Raw genomic sequence first — 19,426 nt, 5'->3', positions numbered from 1 at the left:
CCCTCAGGGGATGTCTGACTGCCGGTTTAGGTCCAATCCCTGTGAGACTGCTGGCTCCCAACCACTCGCCTGCCTGCCTGCGTGATCAACCCCTAACCATTCCCCCTGCCAGCCTGATCAATGCCTAACTGCTGGCCCGATCACCCCCAACTGCCCTCCCCAGAAGGCCTGGTTCCCCCGAACTGCCCTCCCCTCCTGCCCTGATCGCCCACAACTGCCCTCCCCTGCCAGTCATCTTGTAGCTGTGGGTGCCACCATCTTTGAGGGTGTGGCAGTCAATTAGTATATTCCCTCCTTATTGGCTGTGAGCGCCGCCATCTTTGCAACAATGTGAGGGTATAATCCTATATAATAAAGAGGTTATATGCTAATTGACCATCACTCCAACACACAAGATGGCCACCCCTATTTGGACACATGATGGCCGCCACAAGATGGCCGGCAGGAGAGGGCAGTGGTGGGCGATCAGGCCAGCAGGGGAGAGCGGTTAGGGGTGACAAGGCCAGCAGAGGAGGGCAGTTGGGGGCAACCAGGCCTGCAGGGGAGGGTAGTTGGGGAGGACCAGGCCTGCAGGGGAGGGCAGTTGGGGAGGACCAGGCCTGCAGGGGAGGGTAGTTGGGGGGGACCAGGCCTGCAGGAGAACAGTTAGGCATCGATCCAGCTGGCAGGGGAGTGGTTAGGGGGTGATCAGGCTGGCAGCAGAAGCTGTTAGGGGCAATCAGGCAGGCAGGCAGGTGAGCAGTTGGGAGTCAGCAGTCCTGGATTGTAAGACAGATGTCCGACTGCCCATTTAGGCCCTATCCCAGTGGGCCTAAAGGGGCAGTTGGATATCCCTCGAGGGGTCCCAGATTGGAGAGGGTGCAAGCTGGGCTGAGGGACACACACCCCCATGCACAAATTTTGTGCACGGGGCCTCTAGTTATTTTATATTTTAGCAGGTTCAGAGTTCGTATTTCAGAAAATTAATCCCTTTTTTTTTTTTTTGAGAGATACCTTTTTTTCAAACAGTATTAAAAGAGTTCTAACAAAATATTGGGAGACCCTCTCTCACTTCTGCCTGGCCTCTCTCACACAGGGCAGCCACTTTTGACTGTTTTTATCTTACTTACACTGTTTTATGTCCCCCACTTTCCAATAGAGTTATATAACTGTACAAAAATTTCAATACCTTTGGTTGACTCTATACAGAATGGGGAGAAGTAGGTTTACAGTTGTGAGTATGCAAAACAGAGTTTATTTTGTATTATTATTTATTAAATACTGTATTACTTTCCATATGAACAACTGTAAACCTACTTTTGCCCTCCCCCGCATTTCGTGTTTAAGGAATTCCCCTCTGAAGAGTTCCCTAAACAAGATTCCTTTGCTGTTTGCTTGTTTGTCTGTCTGTTTAGCTTCTCCTGCCTGACACCGTACTATGCTTCCCTCCTCATGTAAACAAATCTGAAAGAATATTTTTTAATTAAACGTACTTAGGTTTCATACTTGTGGGAAAGAGAGGTAAGAATACATTATCAAAAAACAATTGCAGGACAAACAAGGCTTCTGCTTAAATCACCTTCTATTTAAAACCAAATATTTTGCCTGTGCTTTAATTAGAGTAGATATTACAAAATTCTTTTTAAATGTTTCTTCACATTCATACATAGAATGGTCATTTCGATGAACTTGCTATAAAGTTCTAGTATTGCTCTTCTGCTTCCTGCTATGGTTTCTAAATCAGGAGTAACTTCGGGGCCCAAATACCTCAAATCATAAAATAGTCCCATAGGCCCTATATGTAATTTTGAAATATAAATCTATAATCTGAAGATTAAGCAGGTTTTCTTTTATTTTTATTTAGGTTTTTCTTTTTAAGAAGATTTTATTGATTTTTTAGAGAGGAACAGAAAGAAAAGGAGAGAGAGGAAGAAACTCCCAAGCAGGCCCCGACAGAGGATCAGACCCGCAACCTGAGGACGTGGCCCGACCAGGAAGCGAACCGCCTGTTGGTGTATGGGACAATGAGCCACACTGGCCAGGGATGAGGCAGATTTTAGAATAGATATTTTTATGTCCATGTATTTTTAAAGATTGGAAATTGTAGGGAACGGCTATAGGATTAAGCCTGGGACTGACCTGTTGGCAAAGCCACAAACAAGTCCCAGCACAGCCCTCTTAGCATAATTAGGTTTGACCTTATGAGCTCCCTAGATCCTATCTAGGTAGCTAATGGGCTGGGGGAGGGGCAGCAAGTGCAGGCAAAACAAGTGAAACTCACAATAACATTATAACTATGGTGACCACCACCTTGTTTACCTCTGGCTATAAAATTAAGGCTCAGCTTGCCTCTGGGTCTCTCTCTGGGGCCTCAGCCAGGCACAGGAGATCCACCTAGACCCAGCTTATTCTCTTTGTCTGTCTTTTCTACATCCTTCACCGCCCCCCCTCAGGCTCACCGGACCCTTGGCTGAGCTGGCCCGGCACAAGGAATATCACTTTTCCACCCTCAGAGTCACTGTTTAGCAAGCAGAGGTACTGTAGGTAGGAAGTTAGGAAGGGTGAGTGGGAGTGAGGGAGGAGCTCATGGCTCCTACAGCTTTATTAATTGCAAGGAAGTCATCATTCTAAAAAGAATTTGGTCCTCCCAGTGCTGTAGGTCTTACTGATTTCTACATTTCATTTCATGCACATCATTGGCCCATTTAGTGCAACTTCGTATTCCTCTCCTCACCAAGACAGAGACGTAATCTTTCTGTTTCAGACATCTCCACAATCATTTAGATTATAAATCATTGCTGAATATTTCATGAGATGCCTTTTATAATCAATCTGTAAGTCAAAATGTGGGCAGCCTTTGACACGCATGTATTTTTGTTGTTATTATCATTTTCAATATAATTAAATTCTTTATTAAAAATTACTGATTTTCATTTATTAAAATGAATATATGTGTTAATTTTTCTCTAACATGGGGTCTACATCTATTCATATTTGGAAAAGTACATATCAGGTCAATGTTAGGCACTCATAACGCTTACTGATTTGAACAACAGGGCATTGCTATCATTTTCTCTAACATTTCATTTACATTAGCTTTATATTTAGATCAGAGGTTCTCAACCTTGACACTCCTTACACTGTGGGCCAGACACTGCTTTAAGGAAATGAACTTCAGGGTATTGAAGACATGTTCTTGGCCTCCACTCTCCAGATGTCAATGGGACCCTCAGCCCAGCTGTGACAGCCAAAAATACCTCCCGATGGTGCTAGATGTCTCCTGGGAGGCAAAAGCATCCCCAGTTGAGAATCATGGTTTAATCAATGAATCTAAATTCTAACTTTTGATTTTAAAAGAAGGTAGGCATTGGAATGCTGAAAAACTAGAATGTCTGTGATTCAAAGTAGCTCAAGCAGGTAAGAAATATTGCTCCCAAATCATATTTAATTATCCATCCACACTTTTGTGTTTCTACAATGTGGATAAGAAGAGTAACACACGCACTACAAAGGCATTTCTAGGCTGTAGGAAAGCTTACTGAACCAACATTGCGTGCAACCCTGCCCCCACAAAAACCACAGCAACAACCAACAAAACCGGCAACCTTTCCAGCGGCCTCTGCTATAACGTTGGACAACAAATGTCCCACCCGTCCACGCTGCTGACGAAGGCATTCGTCAGTTCTCCTAAGGGACTTTCTAGTGCAAATCAGACGAGTGAGCTGTCCTGCAGCAGAGCTGAGTGTCCACCGTGTCCCCTGCGCAGTCCTATTTGTACGCAGCACGAGAACTTCCTTAGCTTCGTAGGAAACATACAAAAACAAGGTTCCCACACAGCCTTAGCTTTTAGACTCCAATTAATCTGTTCTCCTTTTTCAAGCACAAATTATGTACATTTTTTTCTTAATGTCAATTATTTGAGCTACTCTTCTAATATTGTTTATCTTCTCCAGAGTTTCAATTAGCCATCTGTGAAACAGTATGAGTCTCATGTTTATTCTTTATTGTCCTGGAAAAAGCTGACAATATCAAGTATTATAACCTTAAAAACTGAAAGGGGGAAATGTCCTTTTAAAAAATTTTTTAGACAATGGTGCCTTTTTAAAATATATTTTTTATTGATTTCAGAGAGGAAGGGAGAGAGAGAGAGAGATATAGAAACATCAATGATGAGAGAGAATCATTGATCAGCTGCCTCCTGCATGCCCCACACAGGGAATTGATTGAGCCCGCAACCCGGGCAAGCGTCCTTGACCAGAATAAACCCAGGACCCTTCCGTCCACAGGCTGATGCTCTAGCCACTGAGCGAAACTAGCTAGGGCAAAAATGTCCTTTAAACAAAATGTTTTTCTTAAATAAAAATGCTTATTTTGCTCTTATTCAATTGGCACACAATATTCACCCATTTAATGAAGCATTTTTTAATTTATCGAGGATGTTGGATGAAGACACAAACAAGAAACAAGTCCCTCTGATGGCAAAGTAGCTCCTCTCAGATAACCAGCCCAACAAGAAAAAAATAGCATAAAAGTTGGATAAATTTAACAAAACAAAGGAACAAACAGATGTGGGGTTTTGAGACTATCTACGAAAACCGAAGGGGACAGGAGCAACATGCGGAGAAGGGGCCGTGCGGACGCTCAGCAGTCCCTGCTGTTTCCCCGTCAGCACATTTGATGACTCCTCAGCTGCACAGGCAAGAGGACAAGCCAGACAGCAAATAAAACTCAACCAAATTTCACCGGCTCGTGGTGCCAGGGAGACTAGGTAAGAAATCAGGGGTAGCCAAGAAGGAAAAGACCCTGATAAACATTCCACGTTTTCCAATGCAACCCCCAAAAAGCTACACTTTAGGAACAAGGGCAAACAAAACCAGCCCCCAAAGCCTGAATCCCGCCCTGAATTCTCCAGCTGCTACTCTTTCTGCCACAAAACAGCGCCGTTTCCCATATGAGCAACTAGACACCTGCTTTTGCCCCACGCTGTATTTTTGTCACCTGAATGGCACATTTTGATTAGAACACGATGAATAGGGGTCATTGGGTCAAGCCAAACACTTCCAGCTCCCAGTGCGCTTCCTGGGCCCCGACATAAGCGCACCCCGCCGGGCCTAGGCTCTTCTTCCCTCACTGGGCGGAGCCTGGGTGCAGGGGCCCCAACACGGAGCGCTCAGATGCGCATGGAGACCCCGCTCCCCACTCCCCTCCCCCCCAACCCCCCCCCCCCCCGCCCCAGCTAGCTCCCAGGGGCGGATGCAGGACGCGCTCCTGAGACCAAGGCCACCCCGGGTGGCTAGGGAGAGCGACCGTTTACCTCCTGAGGGCCACCCACGGCTCCCCACCACCGCTCCCAGCACCAGCGTCGGTGGGAGAGGCCACCCAGGACCAGACATCAAGCAAGCAGCTTAGAAACAAACGTAAGGAGATTAGATTTCAATGACATTTGAGGACGGGAGACCTGAGGACGGACTTCTGGGCAGCACCTCCATCAGCCGCTCAACATGTGTAAAAAGAAATGACCACCTGCCTCATCCTCCAGCCTGGCTGTCCCCCACGCGCCCCCCCCCCCCCGCCCCCTTCAGTGCCCTCTGCTCTCTAAGCGCTCACACCTGGAGGCCAGGCAGCTCTGCGCCTGGATCCCGCTTAACTGCCACACCTCCCCAGGCCTCTCCCTGCGCCCTCGCTCCTGCGAGCTTTTCTGAGCCGGAACCCCCAGCCCCGCCACAGGTGTGTCCACAGGTGGAGCTACCTGCTCAGTGCGCACTTGCTTATTGTCTAACGACGGAGCGACACTGATTCCAGGAAAGCGGGCGATGTGGCTGCTGATTGTCCACGGTACCCGCGGCCTGATGATCACATCTCAGCCCTAGCTGCGCTCTGCTTCTGAAACTGACAGACCTCCAGGTCAAAGAAAAGACAGGCCGACGACCAGGACTGAAGGAGAAGGTGCCACTTGAGGTCCCACCGATTATGAACGCAGATTGCGAGAGGTTTTCTTTTTTATTATTATTATTATCTTAGTTTTAGTATTTTAGAGAAAGAGTAAGGGAGAGAGAGAGAAAGATATTTCCGATCAGCTGCCTCCCGCACGCCCCCTATTGGGGATGGAGCCCACAACCAGGGCACGTGCCCTGACCAGGAGTCAACTGGTGACCTTTTGGTGCGTGAGCCACGCGGACCAGGGCCGGTTGTTTTTGCTGCTGAATTAGAAGGTCCTTTCTGTGTTCCGGACAAGTCCTTCATCAGGGAGCCTTTCGCAGGTATTTCCTCCCAGGCTGTGACCTGTCTCCTTCTCTTGCCATTGTCTTTCTCATAGCAGAAGTTTTTAATTTTAATGAAATCTAGTTTATCTGTTATTTCTTTCATGGATCGTATCTTTGGTGTTGTATCCAATTGGATGAACTTGTTATATTTTCTCAAAATGTATAAAATCTGAAAATAAATCCGCAGTGAGATGGGCAGGGAGCTGGATGCCCCTGAGGAGGAGGAGACATGTGTGAGGAGGATGTGGCATAAGCACTCCCACCCACCTCATCGCTGCGCTCCAGACAGAGGGCCAGGCTGGCTGCGGAGCTCACCGCTCAGAGCCGAAGCCCAGCCAGCCACGGGCAGCCCTGCTCAGCCAGGGCACTGCTCACCACACCAGCCCCAAAGGAATCATTTTTGCTACTTGTTTGATTTGCCCCATTCTTTAAAGTGATACATTTCCAACTATACATTATAGTCTCAATTGTAAGGACAACCTGATACCATTGTAATTAACGAATTATTAATAATAGGAAAGGAGCAAAGGGAAGGCCAGACATTATAGGCATGTTCCCTGAAAAACCTTGGAAGAAGGGGACCAGACAGAGGGAAGGTAGACCGGTGTCTGGTGAAGTCAGGGGACTAACAAAGGTGCTTGCCTGCCAGTCTCACCTGCGGGAAAGGTCATTGGCCCGAATGGGCGTGGCCACTGCCAGCCACAAAGGTTTGGGGTGTTTAACCCCTAAACACATAGTTCCCCCTTGGTGTTCTCGCACTCTCTTGGTACCTCTTGGCATGCCTGGCTCACGGCTCACGCCTGGCTTCCTGCCATTCTCCCCGGTGGCCCCCGACCGTGCAGACCTCACGCAATGGACTGATGGGCTGCAGTGAGCCTGGTGCTGCACTGGACCCGGCTCCCAAGGGAAAGGAAAATCCTAACACTGGCTTTGCTTCCAGCTCTCTGGAGCCCAGCTGCCTGTCACTGGCCGAGGGGAAATGGACGTTGGAAACACTGGACAATCCCAGGGGCTATAAATGACAAGCATAGTGCCAATGACAAGGCAACAGGGCAGAGATAGAGTACATTCAAGGGGTCGAAAACTGCTAAGAGAACAGATCCTCAAAGTCCCCATCACCAGGGAAAAAAACACATACTTTTCCCCCCTTTCCTTCCCTTTTCTATGAGATGGTGGAGTGAGCTAAACTAGCTGTGACCATGTCGCACTGTAAATGTCCGCTCAGCAGGTCGCACCACAAGCCGGCGCAGTGCCGTGTCGTGTATAGCTCAGCCAGCTGAGGACTTCCAATACATTTTCCCACAAATTTCCTTGGAGACTGAACTTGAAAAAAAGAAAATAATGAGATAAACACCAGGTCAGGCCCAGCTACAGTGAACAGGAAAATAGGGCAAAGCAAATACGCAAATTTCTATGGGCGGGAAAGATTCTAACTTGAAGTGAAAAGTAAAATAGTCACCCCAGACAGGAAGTCTCACCTTTAACATTTGCGTCAATATTGAAATAAAGTAGACCTTTCTACGGGCTCAGTTTCCCCCCAAATCCTTCGGTCTGTTAAGATCCTAAACCCCAATGCGATGGCGTAAGGAAGTGGGACCTGTAGAAGGTGCTTGAGTCATGAGGATGGAGCCCTTATAGAGACCCCCAGAAAGCTCCTCCCTGTGACCGTGTGAGGACATGGAGGAGCCAGGAAGAGGGCTCTCAGCAGACGTGGGACCTGCAGCCACCTTGATCTCAGACTTCCAGCCTCCAGAACTGTGAGAAATGAATGTTGCGTAAGCCACCCCATCTGCAATATTTTTAAAAAATTAATTTGAGAGAGAGAGGAAGGGAGAAAGAGAAACTAATGTGAGAAGCATTGATCAGTTGCCTCCTGTATGTACCCTGACTGGAGATCAAACCCACAACCTGGGTGTGTGCCCTGACCAGGAATCGAACCCACACCCTATTGGTGTATGAGACGACGCTCTGACCAGCCAAGCCACCCAGCCAGGGCCGGTCTCTGGTATTTTTGTTATAGCAACTCAGATGGATTAAGACATATCTACACAGTAAAAAAAAAAAATCATTTTCACAAGAAATATTATAACAGAGGCTATTTGCTTGTTTCCAAACAATAGAACAAGTTATAAAGGTATAATTTTTTAAAATACTAATTTGTGACTGTGACCAAATAATAGTTTCTGAAACTCCAGTATAAAGAGATCACTGGCAACTTTGTAAACCAATGTAAATATGTGATAAATAACAGGCTGCTGTAGTTCATTCATAAGCTGCGAGGGAAATGTACATATTCTTTCCTGGAGGATAAACAGTGGGATGCTTTGTTCTTCTGAGCTCCTAGGAGCCTCCTTCCACCTCAGCTGTAGCCAGTGCACAGCGCGGTCACTTAGATGAAGGCCCGGTGCTGTGTGGGCCTCCGGGAGGGGAGGGGGCAGGCCGGAGGGCCCGGAGGGGACCGAGCTCGCACTGGGCCTGCACTGCTCACGGGCTCGGCTCAGGGCAGCAATGACCGTAGGGGGTGATAAATGTGCCGTTGTGCTGGTTAGTGGATGTGTATCAGAGGTAGGAGGGCGCACAGATCACCCAGTGAGGAACGGGAGGAGTTTAGTCAAAACCCGGTCCTTCTGACTCACAGTCAGTGCTTGGCCGTGTGCATCGCGGTGCCTGAGCCTCCCACCCCCTGCGGAGACCAAGGCAGCGCCTCCCTGTCTGTCCCTCAGCCACTGCTGGCGGCTTCCCGTCTGTCCCTCCCTCACTGTCTCCTTAACCCGTAATTCTCTTCCCTTATGCTCTTTCCTTTCTCAATACTCACCCGAGGACATGTTTTCATTGATTTTAAAGAGAGAGGCAAGGTGAGAGAGAGAAACATCGATCTGGTCGGTTGCATCTCGTACAGGCCCCGACCAGGGCTCGAACCCACAACCTTTAGGTGTGTGGGATGATGCTCCAACCACCTGAGCCACCCGGCCAGGTAGCTCCCTTCCTTATGTCATAAGTGACCCCTGCTCCCGTCAGAATCTAAATTGCTTTCAGTGGTCACACTTTACTCATCAACCTATGTTCCCTTTGGCTTCAAGTAAAGCCTTTCTTTCCCAGGAGAGGGCCCCTCTCATTCCGTCCACTTTCCTCCCAAGGACTTGCAACACAATTCCGAGCACAAAGGCTTCTGCCCCTCCCCGAGAGCCCAGAGAAGGTCGGGGGCAAAACCACATCCCTGCTCAAAGCACATCTCCCTGGGAGGCAGGGCGTGCGGCCCACAGGGCCTCTAAGCAGCCTGAGTCTGCCAGCCAGGCTCCCAAGCCCCGGGGGACAGTCCCTGGCACTGCTGACCACTTTGCTCTCAGCTCCTCCTCCTAGTGGTGTTCAGAAGCCTTCCCTCCCAGGGAGCATCTGTAATTGGAGGAAGTAAGAGAACAGAACAACAGGCCCAGTTTTCCCAGAGGATCTTAAACTGCTCTTCACAGCTCGTTTACACACTTCTCTCTCCTCTGGCCCGTTTGGCAGCCCCCACACACGCACAGGCGTGTTTCTTTTTTCCAGAAATTAGTCATTTATAAAATAAACCAATTAGTCACTTATAACAAGAAACCAATTCTTTTTACCCAAGCAGTCCTTAGCTGCATGTTAGACGCTGGTGGGGTTACAGGCATCGCAATCAAACACAGACACAGTCACGCGGGAGGTGGATTTGCCCAGCGTTCTCCTTGTTAGTGGTCAAGTTCAGCAAAGTCTCTGATGTTTCCAAGGCTGTCCATTGAAACCTACTCATCTTTAAAAAAAGAAAAAAATTCACACTCTGCATGTCAGATCGAACTCCCCAAAACAGAAGTCAGGACACAGCCGTCGCACCCCAACCAACTCCAGACAGCCACTGACAGGTCTCCCCAATCTCCACACCCACAGTCCACTCCCCACATGACCCTCCTGAGGGCTGGTCACACCAACATTAAAGACCCACATGACATCTGCCCACGCACCTGCCTCTCCCTCCCTCGAGCATCACGACACCGACCTCCTTGCCCACTCGTTTGCAAAGTGCCCTTCTGGGCCGCTGCACTGTGTCCTCCCTGGAATGCACCCCTCACAGGGGACCTGCTGGGCTGGCTGTCATCTCCTTGATGACCTGTTGGAGTCGCCGCACAAGAGGACTCTGTGGTTGCATCGCACTCGCTCCCTTACTGGGAGTAGTGCTCCTTCCTGCACTGAACGCTCGCGAGATATGCGTGTTCATGCTCTCACTCTTACATGGAATGTCAGCTGCCCAGGAGGGAAAGATGGTGAGCTCACACTGCAGCCCCATACCAGCAATGCTGCCGGAAGCCCACAGCTTCCCAAAGTGCATGCTGATTTCATGAGTTTAGGTGTGAAAAATAAATCAGTCAAAATTATTTAGAAATTAAAATTCCAAGCGATGTTTTAGCTCATAGCTTTTAATGTTTATCCACGAGTCATCCCCCCTCCTTCTGAAATACTTTCTCTTCTGAAATGTCATCCCTTTACCAACGGGTACACTCAGCAAAACCATCGATCATGCCCCTCAGCATTCATCCGGGGACTGAGCACAGTCTGACTCCTGTCCCTGGAACCAGTCAGAGCAGCTCCAACCAACACATTCCAGGGCTGGATCTTGGAGAGACCTCCAGAGTCGCTCTGGTTCATCCCGTCTCCAGATCTATAATCCTTCCACTGGGGCCTCCAATGCTCGTCCATAGACTTTCCCTCTCCTCACCCAAGGATATGTTTTTATTGATTTTAGAGACAGAGACAGAGAGAGACAGAGAGAGAGAGTCATCAATGTGAGAGAGAAACATTGAAATGTTGTCTTCCATACCTATCCCACCCGAGGATCAAACCTGAAACCCAGGCATGTGCCCTGACCAGGGATCAAACCCTTCGCTGCACAGGAATCTTTTGCTCCAACCAACTGAGCCACACTGGGCACTTCCTACCACTTTTCAAATTATTCAGAGTCCTTTCCGTTGCTCACAATCTAAAATCCTAAATAACATACCTGATAAGCTTACATTCAATCTCATATGCCTTCAAATACATGACTTAACGGGAATCTCCCAACTCTCCCTCCCTCTTTTTTTTTTTTTTTTTTTTTTGTCTCCCTCATCTCCTCCCCCGCACTGTCTGCTCTGCACACACGTCCCAGTTACGCCTTGCCCTTTGGTTCCTCCAGCCCTTCCTCTCAGGTGACATCTCCCAGACGCGCCCTTTCCTATGATTTTAACGTTTCAAACTCAGTTAACCTTCCTCCCCTCCAGCACTGTTGACTCAGAGCTGCTCAACTGAGGTAGAAGGTAAGAATTAATCAACATAATGAAGGCAAATCACACTGAGTAATCAATGAGCAATAGTTTCTTCATCTTGTCAGGCAGAGTTACATGTCTTCAAAAAGAGGTTACTGTTACCCAAAATCGATTTTTTTGTGTGAAGATCACAGGCAGAGTGACAAAGTGGAGATTTTTAGAGAGTGTAAGGTAGCTGCTTTTAAAAAGTGTTGTCACGTCATGAAATCGCCCATCAAGCCAGTCATGGTTCAGCAAGTCCCAGGTAAACACAGGGCTACAGACCTGACAACTTTCCACCAATGCCCAGGTCTCAGCTGAACTACGTGCGAACATAAAGCACTCAGCCCACTCGATGGGGTCCACGGGTCACAGAGAGATGTATAATATTACCAATACAGCCAGCACACACTGAGAGGCCCCCAATCTCTTCTCCCACAGTTTGGGGATGGGAGAAAAACCAATGATTTGTTTCTAACCAATAAAATCTGGCCAAGGTCAGGTCTCTACAGGCCCTTGGTTAGATCACATAAGATTTCAGTTTAGCAGAATGAGACTCTTCCTGGCTAGCTTTGAAGATGGAAGCTTCTTGCTGTGGAAGGTCTGAGCGAGGGCCACACAGCAGATCGGTGGCACCTCTAGGAGCCCTCCACTGAGATCCAGGAAGAGAGCAGAGACCGCAGTTCTACAACCACATGAAACTGAACTCTGCCAACAACACAGGTGAGCTTGGAAGGCGACCTCATGTTCCAGAAAGGAACACCACCAGGCGAGCACCTTGACTGAAGCCTGTGACATGAGCAGAGGACTGGCCAAACTTGCCCAGAGAGACAATAAACATATGTTGTTTAATGCCACTGAGTTGATGATAATTCGTTACACAGCAACAGAAAATGAATAACTGGTGTACGAAGGCGACAAGCTAAAAAGCACATTTCATAGAAGAACAAACACGAATTGTAGACTTAACTTATACATTGCTCTTTTACTCACCAGCTTTTCTATCGTATCCACCTCAAAGCAGTGACGTGAGGCTTAAATCAGAAATTTTATAGAAACTACAGCTTTGTGTGAACATTAAAAATCCTATAAAGTGAGTTCCCTTTTCAGCTGCTCCGCTGTTGTCATTCAGTGGCTGGGTGCAGTTACAGTACACTGACCTCCAAATAGCTAACTTTAAAAAGATAAAAAAAAAAACAATTCGAAAGAATCCTATATGATAAAAGCACAGCGACAGAATGGCAGAACCCCCTCAACAACCGGTCAACCAGTCGCTATGACGCACACTGACCACCAGAGGGCAGACGTTCAATGCAGGAGCTGCCCCCTGGTGGTCAGTGCGCTCCCACAGTGGGATTGGCTATGGACCCGCCCTCTGAGTGGGAGCCAATCCCTGCAGGCAATGCCCCCCCACCAGTGCACGAATCCCGTGTACCAGGCCTCTAGTTTAACAATAAGAAGTAATATATTAAAAATACTTAGAGTCATGTCTGGTGTGGTTCAATTGTTTGAGTGTCATCCTGTGCACCAAAAGGTTGCCAGTTTTGAGTCCCGGTCAGAGCACATGCCCGGGTTGTGGGCTCAGTCCCCAGTAGGAGATGTGCAAGAGGCAGCAGATCAATGTTTTGCTCTTATCATTGATGTTTCTCCCTCTCCCTTCCTCTCTCTCTAAAATTCAATTTTAAAATATCTTTAAAAATACTTACAATTTCTTTAGAATTTCCAGTAATTCTTCTACCTTCTCTTCAAAGTTTTTGGGCCCACATGGATGGCCGCCGAGCAGTTGTTGAATATAGATGGCTATGTTGTGAGCGTCCTCTGATTGTTGGCGCTGACTCTCTTCTGGGTACTCAGACAGTTTTCTGACAAGGAAACACATTGTTTACGATTCTGCACACAAAACGCTCACATGAACTTTTGCTTCATTGTCAAGAGCAGAAATGCACTCTTCTGACATAATTTGACATTTTATTTATTTTATCTTCATTGTTGAAAGTATTGCATAAGTCCCCCTTTTTCCCCAGTGACCCCTTCTAGCCCGCCCCCATCCCCCATCCCAGGCCTTCACCACCCTATTATCTGTGTCCATGGGTTATGCATATAATGCTTACAAGTTCATTGGTTGATCTCTTGCCACTCACCCTCGCCTGCTTTCGCTCCCAGAGCCCTCCTGAAAGCGCTGGCCCTAGTTACTCCTGCAGCTCGGCTACAAGAGCAAGTTCAGTAACGTCTGCCAGTGATGAGAGTGCGGGTTTCACCAACAGGCTGTTCTCCCCCCACCCCTCCCCGCCCTGATTCTCAGATACAGTCTGTGGCGTGGAGGCCGGGGGAGGGAGAGACGGCAGACTTGGAGGCGGCTCTGTGGAGAGAGGCCCCTGGACCCAGGTTCTGGCGGCGTTTGTCCCCTGTGCATGCAGGAGGCTGCTGGGCTCCTGCCTGGTGGACATCCAAGTCCACGGAGAGATTCAGAATCATCCCGAAGGCCCTCCAGACACTGAGGCCAACCAGGAGATGCCAAACCGCCCAAAGCAGCAGAAACAAGTGCGTGGCACGCAAGTTAATTGATCGGTGCTCATGGGCGCCTTACGCTCTGCAGAGACAGAAGGAAATAGAGACAGAAGGAAATAGCGCCCGTCATCATGTTTATTTAACAAAACTAACAACAGTGCAATATGCGTGGCCTAAACGTTCCAGTCAGACAAAACTCAAAATCATGGCATAAGAGGCTAGTAAAGGACTTTGCAAGCAGGCAAAGTGAGCAGGGTGTATCAGGCGGTCACGGACACTTGGAGAAAGATCCAGTGTGCGTTTGCACAGTTCTGTGAGTGCTTAGCATCTGTTTCCTCGATGACTGTCATTTTCTTACACGTCTGTTTTCCTCTGGAAATAAAATGATGTAAAGATGAATTGATTCAAAGTCTATACCTTTTCTTGTTGTTCATAAAGGGTGATATTAAATTTATTGAAGCAAACAACACAGTGATTTTTATAACTGTTTTGAAGATTATATGTATTTCTTTGTCGTTGTTGAAAAAAGGTAGACTTTTGTGACAGGTGGTATAAATCTACATGAATCACTGTCATCTGAAACACATGCTCATGGTGAGAGCTGGGACAGGGAAAGGCCCTGCCCATCCACCTGTGAGGTGCGATCCTAATACCATCCTCTTCTGAGCAAGAACTGAGTGCATGCAATGGTCAGAGACTATTCCAAAGCCAGGTTGCTGCTCTGGGGCAAAACAAAAACTCAAGTCCATGTCTTCTGGGTCCAAACTCAGGGTTCCTTCTAAAACGATGTGTCCGTGCATTCGATTCCCTGCAGCTGTGACTGGACCACAAACAGCCGCGGTCCATGAGTCAAACACATTCTAGACAATGGTCCCAGCTCCAAGCAGCCCTGAGGTCACTCCTGTCCTGTCCCCACAGCTCTGCTCACAGTTTTCCCCCTCGCAGCCATGCCTCCCGCCGCTCAGCCAGTTTCCTGGGGCGCACACCCTCCACTCTCCTGGCGCATGGCGCTCCCTCCACCTTAGCCAAGACGCTGCCATCGGCATTCTCCCAGCTGCGCAGACAGCAGGGCCTTCCTCAGCGTGCGTCTTCCTATGGCGTCTGTCACACATTGGTGTTGCGTGAACCGAGTGTTGACTGTGACCATGGTGACAGATGAAGGCTGCTGATGAACAGCTCTGACAGCACAGGCATTCAGTGTCTATCACAGCTCATGTTTCCTCGTCGACCTCATCCTGCCAAGAGCTTCTCTGAGTGGCCTGAGCTCTGTTCCCACCTCCTGGGCAGTGTGGGTGCAGCCCATCACACCAGGGGCCAGGGTGAGCTGAGCCTACAGAAGATTTATAATTTTTCAATATATTTTGTGAAATTTATTTAAACCAGTTTAAGGTATTTTTATTGCTATTTTAGGGTATAGTTCTTTCTGGCTGGACATAAGTGTTTTTGGTATTTCTTAGCATCACTTACTGCACACATGAGAGGTAAAAACGTAACTTCACTTTTACTGTGAGACATGGATACTGAGTTACAGCAAATGCCTTTTCATCATCTCCAGAGAGTAGCACATCGTTTGCCTGTGAGCACCTAATATTACAAATGTTAATAATGGCTGTTTTAATGTTGAGCTTTCTTTACACTCAGAAGATGGAGGCAACCTAACTGTGATGTGCCGATCGGCTAACACTCCGCAGCATTATTTCCTTTGCCAATATTTTATTTTGTATATTTGCCTATATAGTCATAATTAAAATTGTTATCTCCTATTTATGTCATTCTTGTTAAATCTTGTGCATGGCAAATTTACAAGCTAATTTTCATTGTATATACCCCAGGATAATTAAATTGCATAATAATTACTTTTTCTTAAAAGGAAGTTCTAGTGATATCATGTGGGCTTGTTTTTGTTGGGGGAGAGGGGGTATTAATTTTTACTTTTGGGCTTTTTTTGCTTCAAAAAATACTTTTAAAGAGTACTTTTCACAACTACTTATACCAGCATTTTCACAACTGTTTATAACATCTTTTTTTAATTCTATCTTCTTAAATAAATTTAGTACATAGTTTTTAGAAAACTAGCCAATAGCATCTAGATTATCAAATTCAACTCATTACATAAAGTATTATATCATAATTTACAATTTCCTTGTATCGTGTGTATTATCTTTCTCATTCTTAATAGCATTTCTGCTTGTTATGTTTAATAGACAAGACTAGTTGTTTATTCATGTTAATGATAACCCTGAGGAAGCAACACACTTATTAGTCCCAATAATCACCACGTCACTAAAACTCCTGCAAAATGGCCACATGGGTCTGCCTTCCCCCCCACCCCGGCTGCCCCCATCATCACTCTCCCAGATCGGCTGCCCCCCCATCATCACTCTCCCAGGTCGGCTGCCCCCATCTTCACTCTCCCAGGTCGGCTGCCCCCATCATCACTCTCCCAGGTCGGCTGCCCCCCCTCATCACTCTCCCAGCTCGGCTGCCCCCCCATCATCACTCTCGCAGGTCAGCTGCGCCCCCATCATCACTCTCCCAGGTCGGCTGCCCCCCCATCATCACTCTCCCAGGTCGGCTGCACCCATCATCACTCTCCCAGGTCGGCTGCGCCCCCATCATTCTCCCAGGTCGGCTGCCCCCATCTTCACTCTCCCAGGTCGGCTGCTCCCATCATCACTCTCCCAGGTCGGCTGCCCCCATCTTCACTCTCCCAGGTCGGCTGCCCCCATCATCACTCTCCCAGGTCGGCTGCCCCCCCACATCACTCTCCCAGGTCGGCTGCCCCCCCATCATCACTCTCCCAGGTCAGCTGCGCCCCCATCATCACTCTCCCAGGTCGGCTGCCCCCATCATCACTCTCCCAGGTCGGCTGCGCCCCCATCATTCTCCCAGGTCGGCTGCCCCCATCTTCACTCTCCCAGGTCGGCTGCCCCCATCATCACTCTCCCAGGTCGGCTGCCCCCATCTTCACTCTCCCAGGTCGGCTGCCCCCCCACATCACTCTCCCAGGTCAGCTGCCCCCCCATCACTCTCCCAGGTCGGCTGCCCCCCCATCACTCTCCCAGGTCAGCTGCCCCCCCATCATCACTCTCCCAGGTCAGCTGCCCCCCCATCATCACTCTCCCAGGTCAGCTGCCCCCCCATCATCACTCTCCCAGGTCGGCTGCCCCCCCCATCACTCTCCCAGGTCAGCTGCCCCCCCATCACTCTCCCAGGTCAGCTGCCCCCCCATCATCACTCTCCCAGGTTGGCTGCCCCCCCCATTACTCTCCCAGGTCAGCTGCCCCCCCCATCACTCTCCCAGGTCAGCTGCCCCCCCATCACTCTCCCAGGTCGGCTGCCCCCCCCATCACTCTCCCAGGTCGGCTGCCCCCCCCATCACTCTCCCAGGTCGGCTGCCCCCCCCATCACTCTCCCAGGTCAGCTGCCCCCCATCATCACTCTCCCAGGTCGGCTGCCCCCCCATCACTCTCCCAGGTCGGCTGCCCCCCCATCACTCTCCCAGGTCGGCTGCCCCCCATCATCACTCTCCCAGGTCGGCTGCCCCCCCATCACTCTCCCAGGTCGGCTGCCCCCCCATCACTCTCCCAGGTCGGCTGCCCCCCATCATCACTCTCCCAGGTCGGCTGCCCCCCCATCACTCTCCCAGGTCAGCTGCCCCCCACCATCACTCTCCCAGGTCGGCTGCCCCCCCATCACTCTCCCAGGTCGGCTGCCCCCCCATCTTCACTCTCCCAGGTCGGCTGCCCCCATCTTCACAGGCCCAGCTCAGAGTCCATTTGTCCCTCTGCTCACATGCCACGCCCACTTTCTTTACCTTTGTTCCTTCTGCTGGGAAAGTCTAGGCAGTCTGATTTTTCTCTGCCGGAATATTTTAGAGTAATTCTTTATAATCTCATTGTGAGCTGTTAGGATACTCAGAAAACTCGGGCTTCAAAAGAGAGAGACAAAGAAATTAAGTTGTAAGTATCATTGGATAACTACTCACAAGGGGAAGACTTTTGATTCAATACATACATCTTAATTCTATGCTACTTAGTCTAAGACGCAAATAACAATAATATGAAACGAACACCTTATGCTTTAATAATATCACTATAGAAATTGGCTATAGTGTTTTCAAAGAGAAATCGTTTAAGAATGGCAGTCTATGTAAAAACTGTTATTTTGAGTTGGACCTCCTGAAAACTGCCATTTTTGTCATTCATGTAAAACACAGCAGGAGCCCAGCTGCTGTCGCTCAGAGAGTGAGCTGGTCCCATGCGCCAGGAGGTGCTGGGTCAGTTGCCCGCAGGCACATGCTGGCTGTGAGCTGCATCACCACAGGAGGCAGCAATCCATGTTTCTCTTTTCTCTCCCTCTCCCTTCCTTTCTCTGAACCAATAAAACATATTTTTAAAAATAAAAATAAAACATAGCAGACAATTAAAATTCCTCCAAAGTGATCGGCATATATTTTACATATACATTCCTGGAAAGTATATTTATCTGAACATTTGCAATGATTTATGACAATCTGCTGCCTGTTTTTTTAGAACTGCAATAAAGATGTTTTAGACCAAAAGATCAACATTTCCCAAATCCCCTGATCCCGGAGTCATCAGAAGCTTTCTGTAAGTGAGACTCTGGCGCCTTTCCTGGAAATAAGATCTGCAGGCACCAGGGGCCGGGCTGCTTGGCCTTATACCCTCCCCAGGCGGTGCTGTGGCAGCCAGGGCCCCACCCACTGCAAATTCTCAACATGTCAACAGCAAGGCCCACTGTCAGTCAGGGTCAGGCAAGACATTTGCTTCTGGAATGCCTGCTTCATTCAGTCTTCCATTGACAACCACTGCAAAAAGTTGGTCGATTTTTAAAATGCCAACCAACTCATCTTGCCAGCTTATTTCAATAATTTTCCAAAATGATCACACTTAAAATTTAACAATGACAACATCACAGTCGATATTTGCCTCATAGCTGTGAATGTACAAATCCTTCAGAGAACACATTTCTTATTTCATTGTCAATGTAACTAATAACAACACAGAGTAAAATATTTAACAGCTTTTTTTCTCTCTCAGCCAAAGTTCCTAAAGCACCTTATTAATTCTTTGCAAATAGTATATATTTTAAGAATACTGTTTAACTTAATTTGACTTAATTGATTCAGATATTGTCGTTTGAATGTAATTTGACCTTAGACATTTTCCCTCCTACTTACCTTAGAGAGAGACACTGACCAAGAATCTACTCTTTTTAAATCCAACCACTGATATCACTGGAAGATTTTCCAAGATCTTTTATTTTTTTCTTTCTTTTTTCCATTTGGAGCTGGCATCCTACAGCCACGCATTTCACCCATCTCCCTCTCATACACTGGGTAACTGTTATGTGCAA

The 19,426-nt window shown here is 48.1% G+C and overlaps 1 protein-coding gene across 1 annotated transcript in view; it reads right to left on the bottom strand.

Annotated features, from left to right (window-relative positions):
- Window positions 1-19,426, bottom strand: part of CNBD1 (cyclic nucleotide binding domain containing 1) — a 209,708-nt gene that overhangs the window by 173,131 nt on the left and 17,151 nt on the right. The window contains exons 3-4 of the mRNA XM_036337501.1: window positions 17,865-17,978; window positions 13,246-13,401 (exon numbers count right to left, since the gene is read on the bottom strand). Of these exons, the coding sequence (XP_036193394.1) occupies window positions 13,246-13,401; window positions 17,865-17,978 (270 nt within the window). The remainder of the gene's footprint in view (window positions 1-13,245; window positions 13,402-17,864; window positions 17,979-19,426) is intronic.

The sequence above is a fragment of the Myotis myotis genome, unplaced genomic scaffold, assembly GCF_014108235.1.
Source record: "Myotis myotis isolate mMyoMyo1 unplaced genomic scaffold, mMyoMyo1.p scaffold_m19_p_16, whole genome shotgun sequence".
In the NCBI taxonomy this organism is placed as follows: domain Eukaryota; kingdom Metazoa; phylum Chordata; class Mammalia; order Chiroptera; family Vespertilionidae; genus Myotis; species Myotis myotis.
The sequence above is the reverse complement of the archived record's forward strand: the minus strand, read 5'-3'. Positions and strand labels throughout refer to the sequence as shown.